The 21,869-nt window shown below is 40.6% G+C and overlaps 1 protein-coding gene across 2 annotated transcripts in view; it reads right to left on the reverse strand.

Moving 5' to 3' along the window:
* The window catches only part of VPS13B (vacuolar protein sorting 13 homolog B), a 517,649-nt gene that overhangs the window by 316,945 nt on the left and 178,835 nt on the right, over positions 1-21,869 (reverse strand). Inside the window, exons 20-21 of one of the 2 annotated variants that reach the window (XM_084803053.1) lie at positions 7,924-8,033; positions 4,973-5,117 (exon numbers count right to left, since the gene is read on the reverse strand). In XM_084803053.1, the coding sequence (XP_084659179.1) occupies positions 4,973-5,117; positions 7,924-8,033 (255 nt within the window). Of the gene's footprint in view, positions 1-4,972; positions 5,121-7,923; positions 8,034-21,869 lie in introns of both variants that reach the window. The other variant, XM_084803052.1, reaches the window with a different exon arrangement.

Raw genomic sequence — 21,869 nt, forward strand, 5'->3', positions numbered from 1 at the left:
CATTAATATCTACCTTCAATTCTTTAATATTTTCCAATGAAATTAAATATCTAATTAATTACAAATGAATAGAATTTAAAGCTAAACTGCATGATTCAAGCAAGTAACTTCTAAAATACATGAATCCACAAAAATGTAGTTTCACACATAATACTAACTCCACACTATGATTAGGAACACACCGACTCAAATTCAGCTTAACCCAAATAAGGATGGCCTGAGCACGTTGAGATGAATTGTTGTTGATGTGTATCAAAGGAACTGGTGTTACTCATTTTGCTTTTAATCAAGTTTTAAAATCCAGTATTACAAAATTATGACACCAAAATATTATTAACAGAAATTGGCAGTCTCCACATTTAAAATTGCCCTAAAAAGTGTACTGCCTGTGAATAGAATGATTCTTTTTTATTTAAAAAAAATTGCTGACTTTGGGATAACAAGTTAAACTAATGGAAAAAGTAGGAGCAGAAGGTAAGATATCATACTTTGTCTTCACAGAAAGTAAGGACTCCGTGTATGTAAGATGTAAAGGCCGTCTACCTTGATACAGCTATTCTCACGTCCTCTACAAGAGTTCAGGAACACCAATACTAACGTACACAGGTGTTTGTAGACTGAGTGATAGCTAAACTGATGGCATATATTTTTATCCCTACCCAATGGAAGACATCATTTTTCCAAATATTAAATCCCGTAACTCTGCTTAATATCCTATATCTCACTTCAACCTGTGATCTCTCCAAATACATTAACACTCATCCCTGCTAAATGTCAAATTCACCCTTTCTCCCTCCTCAAAACTTTCCATGCTGATAGTCATGCACAAGAGGGTAAATAGACGCATAAGGTTTGCTTGTTTTATTGTGGTTGTTGTTGTGTGGTTTTTTGGGTTTGTTTGTTGTTTTGTTTTGTTTTGTTTTGTTTCCTCGAGACAGGGTTTCTCTATGTTATCTTAGCTGTTCTGGACTTGCTTTGTAGACCAGACTGGCCTCGACCTCACAGCAATCCACCTGCCTCTGCCTTCTGAGTGCTGGGATTAAAGGCGTGCGCCACCATGTCCGGCTTCATTTTATTGTTTTTAAAGTATGGCTCCATAATAAAAGTGATTACTTCTTGTTTCTTAAAAATTCTAATATATTTAACCAAATTTACATTTAGACTCATAGAGCCTTACAACTTTCTTTTTATTTAAATTTATTCACTTTACATCCAGATCTTAGGTCCCTCCCTAGACTCCTCCAGGTCCCACTGTCTCCCCTCTTCCTACAGAAAGGGGGAGTCCTCTTCCCTGACCAAATGAGTGCCAGGAGACTTATCATCAAAGAGCTTGGGGATAGGAAGACCCAGAGGGGTCAGGCACTCCACAAGACCACCTGAACCAATAAATCTGGGCCCAGGGGGCCTGCAGAAACTGATGCACAAACAAGGACCATGCATTGAGAGGACCAGGCCTCCTGCTGAGACGCAGCCCATAGCCAGCTCAGTCTCCATGTGGATCCCCTAGTAAGGGGAGCAGGGGCTGTCTCTGCCTTGGACTCTGCTGCTTGCTCTTCCTCCACTTCCACCTGGCAGGGCAATCTTGACAGGCCATAGAGGAAGAGGAGGTAAGCAGTCCTGAAGAGCTATGCTTTAAAGAGTGCTGTACATAGCTCAACCATCTCTACTTCCTCGGTTCCCCCTCACTGCATAGCAATTAAAAGTTCTTCTGGCATTCTGGCCAACAGTAACAGTCTGTTTGGTCGGGCTCTCGGTTTAGGACAGTTCTGTACCAGTCACTGCCGTCATCTTGAAAGTTTCAACCATCGGATATAGCTACATAGTTGTGCTGCCTCCTTCTTATGCTCATACTTCTGTGCCATTTCTGCTGCATCCCACTCCTTAATGTTTAAGAAAAAAATGACTTCACAATTTAACTATGGGCTTTTTCCTCTCTCTGCAGTGTCCTGGCAAACCTGGCTTATTCTGAGGCTTCAACAGTGACTCCCATGTCGCTAACTTCTCTTGAGGAAAATCACATGCAGCTTTGTCTTCTGATAGCACCACCAAAACGAAGTATGTTTGTTTATTTTTTATTTTTTTCCACAATTGGGCTTGTCACAGCCCATTTTAAGTTGTGACACATTCAATTATAGGACACTTAATATCCACTCTCTGTATCCTAGTTACAACTCACAAACTTTACTTATGTAGTCTTAAATATTTCATGGGAAATACAAGAGGAAAAGGAGAAAGTTCTTAGAGACTCGCTAACTGATTTCTGTTCACTGACACGCAGACTCAACTGACTGATAGGAGGATCCTCATGAACCGCCAGCTTCCCTCAGTCACCTGTACCACCGGTGCGTGGAACTATTCCAAGATTTATGCCTTATGAAGCACGAGGCCCAGGTAGCAATGGAGGCTACCCACAGTGCAATATGGACGGTAGAAAAGCCTTGGGGTGTACACTCAAGTTTCCACGAGAGGAACAAAATGTAATGCTTTAAACACTGAGATGTAAAGTTTTCTGAAATGGACAAATTTATTCAATGCTAAGTAATATAAATATTTCATTGAACTCTTGCTTAGATGTGCAACGCTGTATTTTGAAACAAGGTCAGGAAAAATGTTAAGATATTTAACCTAATAACCAAAGTTTATTCCTAAAAGAAAGATTCTGTAAGAAAGGACTGGAATAGTAGACTGCCATCTTTCATTATCTGTAATAACAGACCAAGGACTGCTTTAGGACTTCATTTTATACTTAGTTTCGTTCAGAGCAAGAAGAAAGGAGATTCTTACACCTGAGAATAAGCTGTTGCTGCTGCTGGTAGTGGTGCTGGTAGTGGTGGTTGTAGTGGTGGTAGTGGTGGTTGTAGTGGTGGTGGTGGTTGTAGTGGTGGTGGTGGTGGTTATAGTGGTGGTGGTGGTGGTTGTAGTGGTGGTGGTGGTGGTTATAGTGGTGGTGGTGGTTATAGTGGTGGTGGTGGTGGTGATTATAGTGGTGGTGGTGGTTATAGTGGTGGTGGTGGTTATAGTGGTGGTGGTGGTGGTGGTTGTAGTGGTGGTAGTGGTGGTGGTGGTTGTAGTGCTGGTGGTGGTCAGGGGTGGTGGGTAGTGGCAGTGGTGGTGGTGGGGATGGTAATTGTAGGTGTCAGTATTGGTTCTTTTAATTTGGCAAAAGCTGTAGAATATATTTAAATATTTAACAGGAAGAAAGCTATGTCCACATTACAGCGGCAAGAGAAAAGATGTGGAGAGTGACCCTTTAAAGACAGGGTCATTAGACAGCTTTTAGGCTTGAAGTATACACTCTCTATGACCACCTTACCTTAGAACACTATTCCTCGATATACCTGATCTCAAATTCTTTGTTATCTAAACAATGATGAGGCCTCAGGCTGCTCCATGGAGCTGCTCTGAAGCAAATCTTCAGTGAGACACACTCTCCCTGCTGTAAGTAACTAGTACCCACAATTCAGCATGGCTCTGTATATGCTTTCGCTTAGTTTTTCGGTGCTTCGTTTTGGAATATTTCCACTGTCTGCCTCCAGGGCAGAGGATGCTCCTGTAACGTTTGACCCACTGCTAGGTCCTCTGCACTCTGCATGTGGACATTCTAGTCCTCATCTCTAGAGTTAGACCACAGTCCTTTCGTATATGTCCTTTCTGATCAATGTGTTCAATCTGCAAACACTTCAACATGGTTATAAAATTTGCTTCAAAGTACAAGTATTTAATATGTCTGCTAGTTAGTTCTTCCATATTTTCCTCAGTGTGTTTTTACTGATTGGTTTCTCTTACCATAGTTTCTGCCTGTGTTTTTCTTTAACATCATAGGTAATATATACACACTGAAGATAAAATTCCAATTAACAGTTGTACAGCATTATGTTTTCAAAGATTTTGTGTTCATTGCAGATATTTCATTGTTTTCTAAAGGCTGGGCAAATGTGTCACGCCATTGAGGATTCCTAGACTAGGACATGGATTTTCCTCAAGAGTACAGAGGACCCTGTGCTGCTATGCTGTGAATATGCTCCCAGACTTTTAGCACATATCTTATAGCCTGGTGCTAACATACTATATGCAAAAATAAGACCACACTGGTGGCTTCTTGTTGAAAATGAAAAGCCAAATCAAACTTTGGTATCACCACACTTTGGTAACTGTGGACTAAAAATGCTATACAATTTCATTAGAGACAAACTTGCAATCAACAGTACATTAGTGGCTAAGAATACAAAACACACAATTCTAGTAAGAACTGAGCATAAATCTTCAAGTAGTGGCATGTAATACACATGACTGAGGCAAGAGGAAGGTATGAAGTTGAGCTTTGCCTTGGCAACATAGGAAAAACTCATTTCTTTACAAAGAAACTTGAGAGGCAAGGAATTCATCCATAAAGTAAACATTAATATTTATCCATTGTACAATGTGATTAAAAATATATACTACATAGCAATATATACAAACACACACACACACACACACACACACTCTCTATGGAATTATAGACCCAAACCTGGTTAAGATGGTAAGAAAACATAATCAAAAAGAAAAAAAATTGCAGCTATATACAAAGGGCCAAAAATTATAAGTAACTGTAAGTTAATTAGTTTATAATACAAGATAACTAATAGTGATGACCATATTGACATATGTCAATTCAAAGAAACCGTAACTGTCTGATTGACTGAAGGCCCACTCCACAAGATGGAGCCCATACATAACACTGCTTGGGTGACAAAGAACCAGAGACTAGGTAGCCTAGGGACTTGGGGTAAAATTATCACTGTACTATTTATTTTTATATTATATACAGAATAATGACTAGCCATTTTAGAACTTATTGATATGATGGTAAATTATAGTTTTATTATTTTCCTCCCTCAATAATTAATAATAACTTCTAATAAAACCATGGATAAGAATAATAAGGTAAACAAATCCTCAGAAAACTGATACATCTGCTCTTGACACATACCTGTCACTGTTTTTGTTTTCACAGGGCTGCTAGCATATTCCGAGGCCTGATATGACTGCTGTTTGGCCAGTGGGGCACTTCCAGCAGACAGTTCATCTTCCTTCCGTCTGCTAACCGAAGGCACAAGAGGGACAGCTACCACAGGCTGCTGAAAGAAACAAAGTGGAAATGAAATTCCCATCGTTGTGAAACAATGATGGTCAAAGATGGCATCACTATGGACAGCATTTTGTGAGCTGGGGACAGGTTTTGTTGGAAATCACACCATCTCTACTCTTTCTCTATTTTCTCTCATAAGTAAGTCCTCCCCATTTATAGTCAGGGAATATGTTACAACACTACTCACTAGAGAACTTCCTCCACAGCAGAAGGAAGTGGCCTCGCCTATCTGTGAGGGGCAGGAACTGAGCCACATGTGGAGCACACACACAACTACACTACACTCACAGGCGTCTTTTCTAACGGTCTTATTCTCTACACTGTACAGTAGAACAACTCCACACAGCATTTGCACTACACTAAGTATTAGGCATTATTACTGATGTTCAAGTGTAGGCAGGGTGTGAGCAGGCTGGTGGAAATACTATGTTTCACCCCATCAACATGCTTTGGTTCCTAGAACCAACAATCTCAAGGGTATAGTGAGACAATGATACTACCTTCTTTCTATACATATAATTCATATAGTAAAGTTATAATATGTTAATAAGAGGTTAAGAAAAGTAAAGAACATGACAATTATAATCCAATAGCAATTAAAGCTTATGAATTATTCATTTACGGAATTTTCAGAATACAATTTGAGATGAGGGCTGAGGATTCTGTGTGAAAATCTAAATGGCTTAATATAGATTAAAATGTTAATAACTTTTTACAACTTTATTTACTAAAAGGTTAACATAGATGCTAGTGAGAAATATAGACATAATACTAAGAGAATCATAAACATAAAAATCAAATCTGAAATTCCCAATGTGAATTGGGACAACCAGGAAACCTAGTTATTTGGGGTGGGGAGGTAACTCTTTATTATTTAAACAGACAGCCAATTTTTTAAAAGAAATTTTGAGAATTCTATTTTGTCTGAGTATATGTAGAAAGCACAGAAAAGCAACTGAAAGTGAGAGAAAGCTGGAAAACATTATGATTCTCTAACTGAGCACATGAGCACAGAGCTGGGCAGCGAAGCAGCTGTTTCTTCTTTATTCACTGAAATAAAGTCTGATGTTCCTGCCAGTGATGTCCAATACAAGGCTGTCAGAGTTTTGGCAAAAAAAAAAAAAAAGGCATTTCTGCTGTAGGATCAAAGATCAATGGTGAGCTGCATGGAAAAGAATCATCAAATATTGGGCTTTAGCCACAACTGAGAAGGAAAGTGCAGCCGGGGAAACAAGGGGTGACAGCTATGGTAAGCTTGGTGTTCTGTATAAAAGGGTAGATGTGGGCTGCAGGGCCACGCAGTGTGACTCCTACAACAGCAACAACAGCAAGAGGTTCACAAATCATGCAAAGAGGGAAATGAAAGTAAGTGGAATCTATGCCAAGGGGGACGAGAACCCTGAAAATGTAAAAGCCACCGTATTTGTATATTTAATTGTAACAAGGTACGTAATACTATGTTGATCACATTTAATATATATTTAATACTTAGGCATAGTGGTACATGCCTGTACTTCTAGTGCTAGGGACACTAGCCATGAGAGTTGAGTTCTAGACCAGCTTTGTTCCAACAGTCAGTGGCTTAACAAACCAATCAATCTATGCCCATTATTTAAATACCTGAGAGAAAATCAAGCACTCTGAGCATTCTTAGCATATTAAGGATTAAATGGGTACGTTTCAGCCAGGCGTGGTGGTGCACGGCTGTAATCCCAGCACTCAGGAGACAGAGGCAGGCAAACCTCTGTAGCGCAAGGCCAGCCTGGTTTAACACAAAGTGAATCTAGGACAGCCAAGGCTACACAGAGAAACCCTGTCTAAGGAAAAGAAAAGAAAAGAAAAAAAAAAGAATATGTTTCTAAAAATAAGAAAACAAGACGTGATACTGAACTCCAGAGAAAAGGATGAAATGTGGTAAGATATCAGAAGCCACAGCAGTAGAAGTACCCAACAATAAATGAGCAAAACCATCCTCTTGCAGATTAAATGTATTTTGATAGAGGTAAGACTCCTTATAATGCCCATCTGGAACCCTCTCTTAACCCTGCTCTGCAGTAAGCTTTCTCAACTCCAGAACTGTCCACAACAGTTTCCTGTTGTTGCTTGCTATCCTGCAGGGTAGGGTCTCTGAGATTATAGACAAAACCTTTGGGAACTGCATTTAGCTGTGGCTTATGTCTAGGAGAGTTTGCTCCAGCCCATAGTCCTCCTTGCCCAAACACTGAGGAGAAAAAGCTTTCCTGTCTGCCTGGAGCCTGTGCTGCTCCTTTTCCATACACATCACCTGCCTCTGAGAGGTATCCCTCTTGATTCATGTTATACTGGACACACAGTCGCACAGCCAACATTGAAACTGGCAAGAATAAAATGAGAACAGGGCCGACCACATTGCTCTCACTAATCTTTCTGTAGAAAGTTGCTTCAACAGCCAAACTGTGCTGAACTGCAGTTCCTAGAAATAAAATTACAGGTCTTCTTTGAAAGGCATAAAATGGGGCATAGAGAAATTGTAGCAAATAAATAAAATAAGAAGAAAATCAGTAAGAACAGCATCCTCTAAGTTAGTGCCAGCAGCATCTCTTAACTCCATGACAGAGTCAGTAACAACAGCATCATCTAGTCTGAGTCATTAACAATGACATCATCTAATCCTAGTCAGTAACAACAGCATCATCCAGTCTGAGTCATTAACAATGACATCATCTAATCCTAGGCAGTAAAAACAGCATCATCTAGCTCATCACATTAGAAAGCATGGTGGATGTGTGCAAATAACATACAGAGCCACTCACCTGTTGCATATGTCTACTTGTTCGTTTTTGTGGTTGATAGATGACCCACGTGTACAATATTGGGTCGATGTTAACAGCAAGTCCTTGAACACTACAAAGAAATACAGCCCCTAAAATGAAATATTTTGAAATTATTACAATTCCTTATATGAAAATAACAAGCTGTAAGAGAAGAGACAAGTAATAAATACTGTTAGGATGCACAGGATTTCAAGCCAGCACTCATTAGTGCAGGAAAGTAAAATGATGCAGACACTTTACAAAATGGTACAACATTCCTCTTTTTGAAAAGAATATAGTTACAGCCAGGCATGGTGGCACAGGCCTGTAATCCCAGCACTCAGAAGGCAGAGGCAGGTGGATCACTTTGACTTTGAGGCCAGCATGGTCTACAAAGTGAGTCCAGGACAGCCAAGGCTACACAAAGAAATCCTGTCTTGAAAAACATATAAAATTACAAATGACCTATTCCAACAAGAAAAAACAAAAAATGACAGAAATAATTCATCTACTGAAAGATTTTCTATAAGACATTATGAGAAAAATGGCCAAAAGAAAATTTAAAAAACAGAAACCAAAATCTAAAGAAAAAAGAACGCAAATATTAAAAAAAAAAGGAAAGAAAAAGAACACAGAAACAAACACTGCTTTTTAAAACTAAATATATAAATGAAATATTATTTCTAAATATCATTCAAATCACTACTATCTTTTTGAAGCAGAAATGATAAAAAGACAGAGTGGAGTTCATCGTGGGCAAACATGAGGCGTGGGCGGGTGACTGGGGGAGAGCACCATGGGAAGAAGGCTGTTTTTCACCTTGCAGAGATTCCTTCACCGTCCTCTGAGTTTAGTAATGTTGCTGCCTAGTAATTAGATACAACCATTGACTAAAGACTAATTCATGTAGAAATGCAATTATCTTTCTCTTAATGCCCAGTTATACCCATCCTTCACCAATGAGCCTTCCTAACAGGGCTGAACTTGAATTCTCTGAGTTACTGAGCATTCTATAGTTCACTGCGGTCACTGAGGACTCGGTTTTCTCAGTGAAGATAATGCCACTAAAAGATGACAAGAGGTGATGGCAGGTGATTTGGGAAAGAAGCCTGAGAGAGAGTAGCATATATATGATTCACACTGTTGAGAAGGCTAGCTAAGAATGAACGTGGCTCACATAAAATCAGAAACAATTTCAAACATTATGAATCTTTTAAGAATTTAACTTAATTAATTTATTCAGATTACATCTAAGTTGTTATCCCATCACTTGTATCACCCCATTCTCCTCTCCTAGGTCTGTGACAGAAGGGGACCTCCTCCCCCACTATATGGTCATAGGCTATCAAGTCTCATCCTGGTAGCCTGCTTATTCTTTCTCTGAGTGCCACCAGGCCTCCTCACCAAGGGGAAGTGGTCAAATATGGGGCACCAGAGTTCATGTCAGAGTCAGTCCCCAGCTCTCCACACAACTGTGGAGAATGTCCTGTCCATTGGCTAGATCTGAGTAGGGGTTTGATGTTTACTACTTGTATTATCCTTGGTTGGTGCAGTAGTTTGAGCAGAGCCCCCTGGGTCCAGAACTGCCCATCATGATGTTCTTCATGTAGGTTTCAAGTACCCTCTGGATCCTTCTATTTCCCCATTCTCCTATATTTCTCTCACCTAGAGTCCCAATGGGATGTCCTCACATCTATCCCAATCTCCCGGTACTTTCATGGGACATGCCTTTTGGGCTAGTGCCCAATTATAAGTGAGTATATACCATGTGAGTCTTTCTGCTGCTGCACTAACTCACTCAGTATAGTCATTTATAGTTCAATCCATTTGTCCACAGATTTCGGGATTTCCTTGTTTTTAATAGCCAAGTAGTATTCCATAGTGTAAATGTACCACAGTTTCTTTATCTATTCTTCAACTGAGGTACATTTAAGCTGTTTCCAGGTTCTGGCTATTATGAATAAGACAGCTATGAACATGGTTGAGCATATGTCCATTTAAGAGACACTAAATTGGTTAGGAGAAAAAGTGGGGAGGAGCCTGGAACACAATGGCACAGAAGACAACTTCCTGAACAGAACACCAACAGCCTAGGCCTTAAGGTCAACAATTAATAAATGGGACCTCATGAGGCTGAGAAGCTTCTGTAAGATAGAAGACACTGTCAACAGAACAAAGCAACACCCTACAGACTGGGAAAAGATCTTCACCAACCCTTCATCTGACAAAGGGCTAATATCCATATAACATATAAAGAACTCAAGAAATTAAACACCAACAAACCAAATAACCCAATTAAGAAATAGGGCTCAGAAAAAAAAAGAGAATTCTCAACAGAGGAATATCGAATGGCTGAGAAACACTTAAAGAAATGTTCAACGTCTTTAGTCATCAGAGAAATGCAAATCAAAATGGCTAAGATCAAAAACTCGAGTGACAGCACATGCTGGCGAGGATGTGGAGAAAGAGGAACACTCCTCCATTGCTGGTGGGAGTGTAAACTGGTACAATCACTTTGGAAATCTATCTGGTGTTTCTCAGAAAAATGGGAATAGGGCTTCCTCAAGACCCAGCTATTCCACTCCTTGGAATATACCCAGAAGATGCTCCACCACATTATGAATCTTTTAATTCGCGTTTTTTGCCCTTAGACTTGAATTCAAAGTGAGATAATGTGTCTTAAGCACATATTTTTCTCCAGATAGGACTCCCACACACACACTGAAAAATGTTAAGGAATGACATATTTCTCTTAGTCTTGAATTAAAAGTGAGACAATGCATCATGAGCATATATTTTTCTAGCAACTGGTTATGGTAGATAAATATATACAATATATAATATACAATATATATAGTTGTATATATTGTATATATGTATATATTGATAAATATATACAATTTGCCATAAATGCCATACGCATGTATTCAGGAAGCTTATTAAAATGTTTTATGATTCTTGGTGTGTGTATATGGTCATGTGTGTGCACACATATATGCAGGTACTTGTGTGCTGTGTGCAGAGGTCAGAACTTGCACTGCAAGTCTCCCGCAGTCATGTCCCCCTTATCTTTTGAGAGCATTTCTCTGAACTTCAATTCTGAGAGACTGACTGGATATCAAGTACTTTTGTCTCTACCTACACAAGAATCTCAACAGTTTAAAACTGAAATGGAACAATCTCATCCTCAACTTCTGCTTAAAGATAAAAGTATTCCATTTAGGCGCAAGATGGAGTACCAGACCACATTCCATCTCCTGTGTGAAAAAAACCAAAACCTAAGAAAATCATATTGCTTAATATTGTACCATGCAAGCTATGCAAGGCCCTGGAAACTTGCTAACAGAGAACTTTGGGCGCTGGAATTTGACAGCAATTAACACGACTCTCACAACTATCACGTGGCACTGTCACCTCCAAGTTCTTCCAGGATGACGCACAGAAGAGGGAGCCTGAGGCTGGCAGAATCCCTGGTTAGATCTCCAGACCTGGACAAAGGGGGACAGGGAGAGAATGGACGCTGACGTTTTCAGGAAGATCGGCACGCTGCCCTCGGCACGCTGCCCTCGGCACGCTGCCCTCGGCATGCTGCCCTCGGCAGGTCTTTGAGTGAACTCCTGCAAATATTCAACTGAGGAGAGAAGAGGCCTAATACAACAAAAGGCCACAAATGTATGAGAAACTGTTCAATAGCATGAAACTCTGAAAGCAAACCTCAATGGAGTGTAGCATTTCATGCCCATAAAATGTCAGAAAACTATATACAGAGAGAATATCTACAAGTGTTTGTAAGACTATGAAAATATAGCCTGCAAACATTGCTGGTGGGAAGGAAAATGGCTCGGGCATGATCAAACGGAGAGTAGCAGCTCCCTAAACTCAAAGACTTGGCACATGACACAACAACTCCTATCCTGGGTAAACACCAAAAAGAAACGGAAAAGGGTGTTCAAGTGTGCATGGGTGTGTGCATGTGTATGTGTTAAGTAGCATTATTCACAACAGCCAGGTGAGAACAATCTGAATACCCATAATGGATGGAGAAATAAGTCATGGGATATCGACATAACGGAAGGTTGGTAACAAAAAGAATAGATACTATTATATGTACAACATGGATGAAGTTGAAGAACCTCATATTAAATGAAAGAAATCAAATGTAGAAAACAAGAGATTGCTCGCTAACAGGAACTGGGGAAGATAGGAAGCAACTACTTGAAATACCAAATTCATTTTACAAACTAAAATAATAATGTCAATACTATTTTAAAACTGAAATAGAGTGAAAACTATATTAATATGTAAATGCCACCAAATTGTTTAATTTAAAAGAAATAACTTTATATTACAGTCATGTCTTTACATCAAAATCTAACACATGGTGAATAAGGGATCACACATACAATGGCAGCCCCATTAGAGTATATGGGAACTGATAAATTCTTGTTGCCTAGTGAATGTAGCCTTCAGATTGTCCTAGTGCCTGACACAGATGCTGAAGCAAACATTAGGCGGAGCTTGGAGAACACAGGCAAAGATGTGAAGGAAGGCTTGTCGGAGCCAGGGAAGTCAAGGACACCAGAAGAAAACCCAACAATCAACTAACCTGAACCCATAGGGACTCACGGAGACTGACCAAGGCCCCCTGCACATGTGTTACAGCTGTGTAGCTTGGTCTTCTTCTGCGACTCCTAACAGTGGGAGCAGGAGCTGCCTCTGACTCTGTTGCCTGCCTTTCAGACATTTCCCCCTACTAGTTTGCCTTAATAGAGGAGGAGATGCCTAGTCTTACTACAACTTGATAATCCACGGCTGGTCGATACCTAAGGAGGCCTGTCCTTTTCTGAAGAGAAAGGGAGGGGTGGGTAGGGGTGGGAGGGAAAGGAGAAGAGGGAGAGGGGCTAGAAAGAGAGGAGCGAGGGGAAACTGTGGTCTGGATGTAAAATAATCTCTTTATTAAATCCCAGTGCAATGCCTCCTTCATGTGCTTAGATGTTGCTGGAGTAAATAAAGCAGCTGCTCTGCCAGTGGCCCTAACATTAATATACATATTAATATATTTATATATATAAATATACATATTATACTATTATAATATACATTTAGATTATATTATGATGCATTGTTAATATATATTTAAAATCAACATATTTACTGATTAATTACTATTAGCATATGTTAATGATATGTTATATATGTTACATGTATGTTATATGTATTAATACATAATAGTCTAAATATATGCTAGGCTATACTATCTAGGTTTTGAATAATGATAGCCTATGATGCATAATCAGTGAGAAATCACTAAGGAACACATTATCTTAAAACCTATCCCCATGATGGAATGCATACCTAGATATAAATTCTATCACTTTAAAAAAGCAGTTCAAGGCCTTCCGGAGGATGCCTGCCAGGACACACAGTTCCAGCCTCTGGCCCAGGGCTCCGCCTGCCTTCCCAAGGAGACCTGCATGCTGGACCCCAGGATCATTCAGGCTAGACCTTTCTCCCTAACCCTCTCCCACTCAGGTCTCTCTCTTCATACACTTCCGATGTCTATTTTATTTTCCCTTTTGAGTGCGATTAAAAGCATCCTCCCTGGATCCCTCCTTGTTACTTAGCTTCTTTGGGTCTGTGGATTGTAGCACGGTAATCCTGTACATTATGGCTAATATGCACTTATAAGTTAGTATATACCATGTGTGTCGTTGTGAGTCTGGGTTACCTCACTCAGAATGATCTTTTATAGTTCCATCCTTTTGCCTCCAAATTTCATGATGTCTTTGCTCTTAATACGTGAATAATGTTCCCAAGTGTAAATGTATTTTTTTTAAAAAATCTATTTTTGTTTGAAGAAATCTGATTTGTTTCTGGTTTATGGCTATTCCTAATAAAGCTGCTGTGAACATAGTTGAGCAAGAGCCCTTGTGATATAGTGGAACATCTTCTGGGTATATTCCCAGGAGTAGGATAGCTGGGTCTGAGAAAGCGCAAGAATGATTTTCAAAGTGCACCATTATTAAGTGTACTGGAATTAATAAATAAAACAATTAATGCAGACTACAAGTAAAATAGTATCTATGCACATTAAGTAAAAAGTAAATTGTGTATTATATTTGCAGTAACACCCAATAACCCAAATTATATGTGAATTTACATTTACCTTTACACAACTGGGATTTTTTTTTTTTTTTTGAGACTGGGTTTCTCTGTGTAGCCTTGGCCATCCTGGACTCACTTTGTAGACCAGGCTGGCTTCGAACTCACAGAGATCCACCTGCCTCTGCCTCTGAGTGCTGGGATTAAGGGCATGCACCACCACACCCAGCTGGGACTCTTAAACTACGTATCACTCACTGCGTTCTCCTTGTGTTGCTGTAAGTTTTGAGAGTAGAGATTTTTTTTTTCAAGCATGGAATACTATAAAATAAGTCAAGGCTCTCAGGAATGTTCACACTTAAGACTATATGTTACACTCACTGAATGAATTCCAAACTTGCTTCTCTTATGCAACAAGGATGGGAGTGCCTTCCAGAGAGGGAGCACCGAAACAGTCTTTCAGGAGATTGGTTAGAGGGAACCACTAAGGACCATGCTTTTGCCATCCTCAGATGAAACATTAGGCAACCAGTTGTAACATCTTCATGTCTGCAAGTACTTACATTTTTGTGCATAACCATTATGTATATAACTGACAGGAAAACTGGAGAAACCAAAACAGGAAGCAGACCCTGTCAAAGGATACTGAGACAAGGCCACTCAGATAAGAAGAGCGCCATTCTCCTCAGTGATTGCCACAGGCCCTGTGCAGTGCAACCCATATTACAAGTAGTGTGGTGATAATGTAAAGTCTGTAAGTACTAACTAACAAAGGAAAAATTGATAAAACTTGGTAATGCATGTTACAGAGATATCCATCACATTCATCTACAGTCTAAAATTCAATGTGGCATATCAGTTAGATTAGGGTAATTTTTGAAGGGCCACTGGATTATTCCATAATATGGGATATCAAATTTAGGCAACAGGGGCCAATATGGCATCACAGATTATGTTTAAGACTTTGAAATTTATCTGAGGAGAGGAAGAATGATCAAGACACGCGTGGGGGAAAGCTGCAGCTTGTCACTCACAAGCTCATGTTACTGGATACACAATTCAACGTCCAAGCTGGTTAAATAAAAGGCAAAGAGCTATTGCCACTGCTCTTGACGGCCCACTAGGCCTTTTGTGGTAAAAAGGCATTGCTGAGGACAGCACACATAGTGGTTCAGAACAGAGTAGTGGATCTTACTAGACAGAGCGCTTCCGTCCTGAGGCTAGCTTTCATAACACAAGACTGTGCTGTGCATACTTCTGGGGATGGGGGTGGGGTAGGGGGTAGTCATTAACAACATTACCCAGCTATGAACCCTGGGAATGGTAATAATAACCAGCTTGGCAAGATATGCTCCCGGGTGCAACAGTGATGTAAATGCCATGGGGAACCAGTGATTTCTGGTTGGATTTATAGCCTTTTCCACAGGAGGAAACACATACCTTATACTGTAAAGTTAGCCAAGAATCCAGGGTTGAGGATCTCACAGGCTCCAGGGGTAAACTATTCGTCTGCTGGAAAGATACAGTATCACACTACCTTCTAAAACCCATCTCCCTATCTGTAGGTTAATGCGTCTCTGAGACCTCATCAGAGAAGTTTGGTGTGGCTGTTGTTGCTTTGTCTTGTTTTGTTTTTCTATGCAGTAAATAGATGTTAACCCAGAAACTCACAATTGGTCAAAGTGTAGTAAATACATGCCAGCAGAGTGGTCAGCCAAAATGCCACATAACTCCTCCACAAAGCCAAGAAACCATTGCAGAAGACGGGGTGGGAAGATTCAAAGAGCCAAAGGTTGAGGAGGATTGGATATGACAAGACCACTCCACTCATGAACTCATAGCAGCCGTGGTTGCACACATGAGGTCAAGCTAGTCAAAATACTTTCATGTAGCTGCAAGAGACTCATGAGACCCACCTGTAACTGAGGGTCTACAGAGAGCTGATGGCACCTGGGAAGGGAAAGCCAGTTTTCTTTAAGGCTATGGCTCTAAGAATGTAGACCATGCTCCAGTGATGGCCTCACACTTAGGAAAGGGAGTGAGGGGGAGAAGGACAGAGAAAAAGAGGCACATGTGTCTGCTTGTGCACATGTGCATAGATGTATAGCACAAATTGAGTTGACAGTTTATTTTTTAAAAGAGAACACTTCTATTTCCTTAGGGGCTATGGGATTATTTAAGTTGATCTTGATTTAATTTTGGTAATTGGAACCTATCAAGAAAATTGTCCATTTCCTTTAGATTTTAAAATTTTGTGGGGCACAGGATTTTGAAAACAGACCTAATGATTCTTTAGATTTCCTCAGTATCCACTGAAATGAAAAGGGACCCTTTTTCATTTCTGATTTTCTTGATTTGGATGTTGTCTCTCTGACTTTTGGCTAGTTTGGCTAAGGGTTTGACTATCTTATTGATTTTTCTCAAAGAGCCAGCTCTTGGTTTCGTTAATACTTTGTATTGTTCTCTTTATTTCTAAGTTACTGATCTCAGCCCTGGGTTTGATGATTTCCTGCCATCTACTCATCTTGAGTGTGTTCTTCTTTTTGTTGTAGTGCTTTTAGGTGTGTTATTAAGTTGCCAGTATAAGAACTCTCCAGTTTCTTTATGAAGGCGCTTAGTGCTATGAACTTAGCACCTTTAGCACTGCCTTCATTGTGTCGCCTAAGTTTGGGTATGTTGTGCCTTCATTTTCATTGAGTTCTAGGAAGGCTTTAATTTCTTTATTTCTTCCCTGACCCAGAGGTCACTGAGTAGGGAATTGTTCGGGTTCCTTGAGAATGTAGGCTATTTGTTACTTTTGTTGTCAGAATGGCTTAAGATCAAAAATTCAAGTGTCAACGTATGCTGGCAAGGATGTGAAGAAAGGGGAACACTCCTCTGTTGCTCGTGGGAGTGTAAACTTGTACAACCACTTGGGCAATCAATCTGGAGCTTTCTCAGAAGATTGGGAATAGTTCTCCCTCAAGATCCAGCTATACCACTCCTGGGCATATACCCGAAAGATGCTCCACCATACAAGAAGAACATTTGCTCAACTATGTTCATAACAGCTTTACTCATAGTAGCCAGAATCTGGAACAACCCAGATGTCTCTCAACCAAAGAATGAATAAAAACTGTGGTACATTTACACAATGGAATACTACTCAGCTATTTAAAAAAAAGAAAATCATAAAAATTTCAGGCAAATGGATGAAATTAGAAAAGATGATCCTGGGTGAAGTAACCCAGACTCAGAAAGACATACATGTTATATACTCACTTAGAAGCAGATTTTAGACATATAGTACAGGATAACTATACTACAATTCATAGACCCAACGAAAATAATGAAACAAGGAGGGTCCCAGGAAGATGCTTGAATCTCACTCAGAAGGAGAAATAGAATAGACGGCAGAAGTAACTGAGGAGAAGAGACAGGGTAGGAGAGGGAGAAGGGAGGGAAATGAGCATGAGAATCAGATGTGGTAAGAGCAGGGTCAGGAGGCCACAGGGCTTAAAGAGTGAAGTGAAACTGAGGGTGGAGGCCTCTCTGAGACAAGTTGAAGACCTGCCACAGGGTAGACTCCTAGGAGGATATGGGAGTGACCCTAACTGAGACTTCTAGCAGCAGGGCACATGGAGACTGAGGAGGCCACTTCTAGCTGGACAAGAGTTCTAGTGGAGGCAGGAGACATCAACCAACTCACAAAACCTCTGGCCCAAAATATACGTTGCCTACAAGATGTGCAGGGATAAAGATAGAACAGAGATTGAGGGACTGTACAATCAATGCCTGGCCTAACCCAATACACACTCCATGGAAAAGAGCCAACCACTGACACTGTTAACAATACTCTGCTACGCTTACAGAGGGTAGCCTAGTGTAGTTGTCCTCTGAGAGGATCTACCCAGGAGTGGATCGAAACAAATGCTGAGACTCACAGCCAAATTTTAGGCAGAGCACAGGGAGCCTGGTGGAAAAGTGGGAGGCCTAGAGGTGACAGGAACTCCACAAGAAGATCAACAGAGCCAACTACCCAGGGCCCAGAGGGGCCTTGTGGAGACTGAAGCACCAACCAAAGAGCATGCATAAACTGACCTAGAACCCTTATACATATGGAGCCAATGGGCAGCTTAGTCCTCAATTTGGTTCCCTAGTAAGTGGGGCAGGGACTTTCCCTGATATAGACTCTGTTGCTGGCTTTTCAATCACTTCCCCCTGGCAGAGCTCCCTTGCCTCACCTCAGTAAAAAAGGGTGTGCTTAGTCCTGATGCCACTAGATGTGAAGGGATGGGTGGGTTGGGAGTGGGGGATCCCTTTTTCAAAGAGGGAGGGGAAAGGAAAGAAGAGGAAGGGGGCTGGATTGGGGGACCAAGAAGAGGCTACATTTGGGATGTAAAGTGAATAAATAAACTTATTTTTTAATAAAAAAAAATAAAGAGAACACAATTGATAAATGTTCTAGTTACCTTCTATTGCTATGCCAAATACCATGATTAAGGCAACTAAAAAGAGAAAATGTTTAACTGGGCTTACAGTTGAAATGGTTAGAACCCATGGTGGCAGAACAAAGGCACAGTGGCAGTAAGAGCTGAAAGGTCATATACCTTTTTTCTTGAGATTATAAGTATATAATTTCTCTCTTCCCTTTCCTCCCAGCAAAGCCTCCCATATACTACTTGTCCTCTTTCTTCACTAATTGTTACTATATGCATATATGCACACACAGAAGATTCCTGATTAGAACCTGCTCCATCTATACAATGTTATTCATACATATGTCAGGACTGATGGTTTGGTATTGGATAATAAGTTAGTTATCTTCTTTAGAGAAGACTATTTACCTCACTTCCAACAGTCTGCAATTGCCTGCAATTCTCTGTGTAGGGTTTAGGTCTTGGCTTCTTCTGCCCATAGTTCTCACCCCGTGCCTTGGCCTACTCTGGCATGTCCACTGAGACTCTTAGGAGACACAGCCACAAAGCAAACCCCCTGATCCTCTGGCTCTTACAACCTCCACCCTGCCCCCCCCACCCGTGTCCTGCCCCCGCGTCCTGCCTGCTCTTCCACAATATTTCCTGCACCTCCACTGTGGGGTTGTTTTGTAGATGTAACTGAAACTAGACACCACAACTCCGCCTTTTGATTGATTGTGTTTTTGTGCAATGGTCTCCATCTGGTCCAAAAAGTTTCCATGGTAAGGGGTGAGGACTATTTATTTGTAGGAATGGAATGCATACACATCTGAATTGTTGTTAATAAAATAGTGATTGTAGGTTCCCCTCTAAGATCAATGACTTCACAAACTCTGAGTAGTTGGCTAGGTTTCCAGTAGTAAACTGATCCAGTTTTTAGTCCAATTAAAGAGCTTAAACTGATCAGTAAGCAGGAGGCAGAGAAGGGCACATTGAAAACAATATGAGTCTTTTGAAACTCAAGTTTTCCCCTCATGACAAACCTGATGTAAGGCCATACCTCCTAAGCCTTCCTACCCACCAGCTGGGAGCACGTATTCAAAGCATGACAACATGGGGACATAGTATTCAAATTACCACAGTGCAGTAGGGATGCCAAGGACAAAGCTGAGGGTGAACGTGACCAAGTGTCAGTGTCTGAAATTCACACGGAATTAACAGAAGGAATATTTACAATTAAAGGTACAATTAACTGCCCAAGACAGATAAATATAAGAACAGCAGACATATAAATAATATTTAGAACCATGAAAGGAAATGACAGCACCAGGAGTGTCAGTGAAGACTTTGGGGTAAAAAGTATCAAGCACTCAGCGAGAGCTCCTCCAACGTTAAGAAGCCTAGCCAATTGTGAGGAACCAGACACAGTGAAAAGTACTCAGAGAGGTGGGGAAACAAAGGGCAGACACAAACAGAAGAGAGGGTGTCACACATGAGAAAAGTGTCAACTTTGACAAATATTGGCACCAGATGAATAAAATAAGGCCGAGACCTGCCAACTGATTACATGTGGGGCCCTCATAATTTGGACAAGAACAGCTTCAATGGAAGAAAGGGGAGAGGTTTGCAAAAGACTGCTTAGAAGAGTTCAAAAACAAAATAAGACATGGACAAAGAGGAGACAGGAGATTCTTTTGAGAAGTTATTACATGAGCAAAGTACTGAAATGTGGTGGTTGGAGAAGAGGAAATGAAATTCAGGGCAGCATTAGGTTCTAAAATGATGGAGGAAGTAGCACATCTGGAGCTGCTGAGGATGGTCCAGCAGAGAGGGACGCAGGGATGGCCCTGATCTAAGGAAATGCAGAGGAGATGCTGGGGTGGGTCAGCTTTACACAGGAGCACAGCTATTCCATCTACAGTAAGAGGAATGAAGAACACCGGAAGACTGCTGAAGTACTTAGAGACAACTCTAAGTGTAGGTGGGCAAGGTGCTTGATAATTGCTTCCGTCTTTAGACACAATGTCATCATCAGTAAAATGGGTTTGTAAGTTAAAGGATAGGGGAGGTTCAGAAAAAGAATAAACTAAGAAAGTAATTTAGGAAAGTTCTTACCACAGGAATAACCCAGAAAACCTCACTAAAAAGTAGATTGTGATTTCAAAGTTCTATCGTGTAGTCTTAGACAATTCTAGCAATATCCCCAGACATTCCACTCAATGGTGACTATAGTTTGAGTAGGGAATTTGTGGGGAACTCGATAGCAAACTGTAATCAACAAATGAATAGTGAAGTTCTGAGCGAGTTCATATCGTTTGACATGAGCGGGACATGTAAAGGACCAAGGAACACAGCCCATGGGAAACTGCTGAGCCTTTCCTGTGAGTCATAGTTAGAAAGGCAAAGCCTTCTGATGTTCAAGTGTGAGTGCTTGCCAATGATTGGCCAATGTGTACAAAAGCTAGCAATTACAGCTTCCTCCTGTGCTTTACCTAATAAACTGAACTGAGGTTCTGAGTGTTGAGGTAGTTGGTACAGCTCCATCAGTGCGCACAGCCCACCTACATGCACCTTTGCTATACCTGTATTTTTTGTTTGTTCTTCCTTTATTCCCTTGCTGCCCCAATCAGATTTCTACACCCAAACTGGTTGATTACCGAAGTCAATGAACTTGTAAGATACAGGATGCTTAACAAGAAGCATCCAGCGTCCACTTCTAAGGTAAGCTGAGACCATCTAAAGTGACCCCACATTTTTCTCACCTTAATGACTCACTGTTTCATACACAATACATTCTCCTTAGATGGCTATTCTAATCATTATATTGAAATGCAAGACAAAAGGGGTGGTAACAGAACTGTGGCCCATATGGTCTTCCTTCAGGTTGTAAAATACAAATATTAGCACAGGTAAAATATTAGGGACTACTCTAACTACATCACAGGCTTTACTGTAGTCTTCCTAGCAACCTAAGGAGATAGGTTAAAGATGTTAAAATTAAGCTTTATTTGAGAGGACATGTGATGGTTTACTGAAAGCAGACATGTGAGAGGGGACATGGTGTTTAGGAAGACTATAAATAGAATCCACAACAGTGAGAAGACATTTTTTGCATTGCTACACCTTTCCAAGGTTTACAATGCTTTGCTGGTCTTCACTTCCCAGAGAGAAATGTTCCAGAGAACTTCTCATGGTGCTCTGGCAGAGGCTTGCTGTTTCTACTGGATCCTGCTGCCACTACCGATTTGTATTGCTGTTTGGTGTTTGCTATTGGACTGGACTGCAGTATCCTGACAAACACAACAATTCCTTGTAATTGGTCCAAGGAACTACGACTAAAAAGACTCACATCTCCAGCTCCCATTAACCTTCCTTCTCTTCTACCTATGGTTGGGAGGTTGGAAGGGAGGTAGAAGCATTTAAAAACCATAAATAAAGTAGGTTTTT

The sequence above is a fragment of the Acomys minous genome (assembly GCF_964271855.1).
Source record: "Acomys minous genome assembly, chromosome: 12".
NCBI classification, from domain to species: Eukaryota; Metazoa; Chordata; class Mammalia; order Rodentia; family Muridae; genus Acomys; species Acomys minous.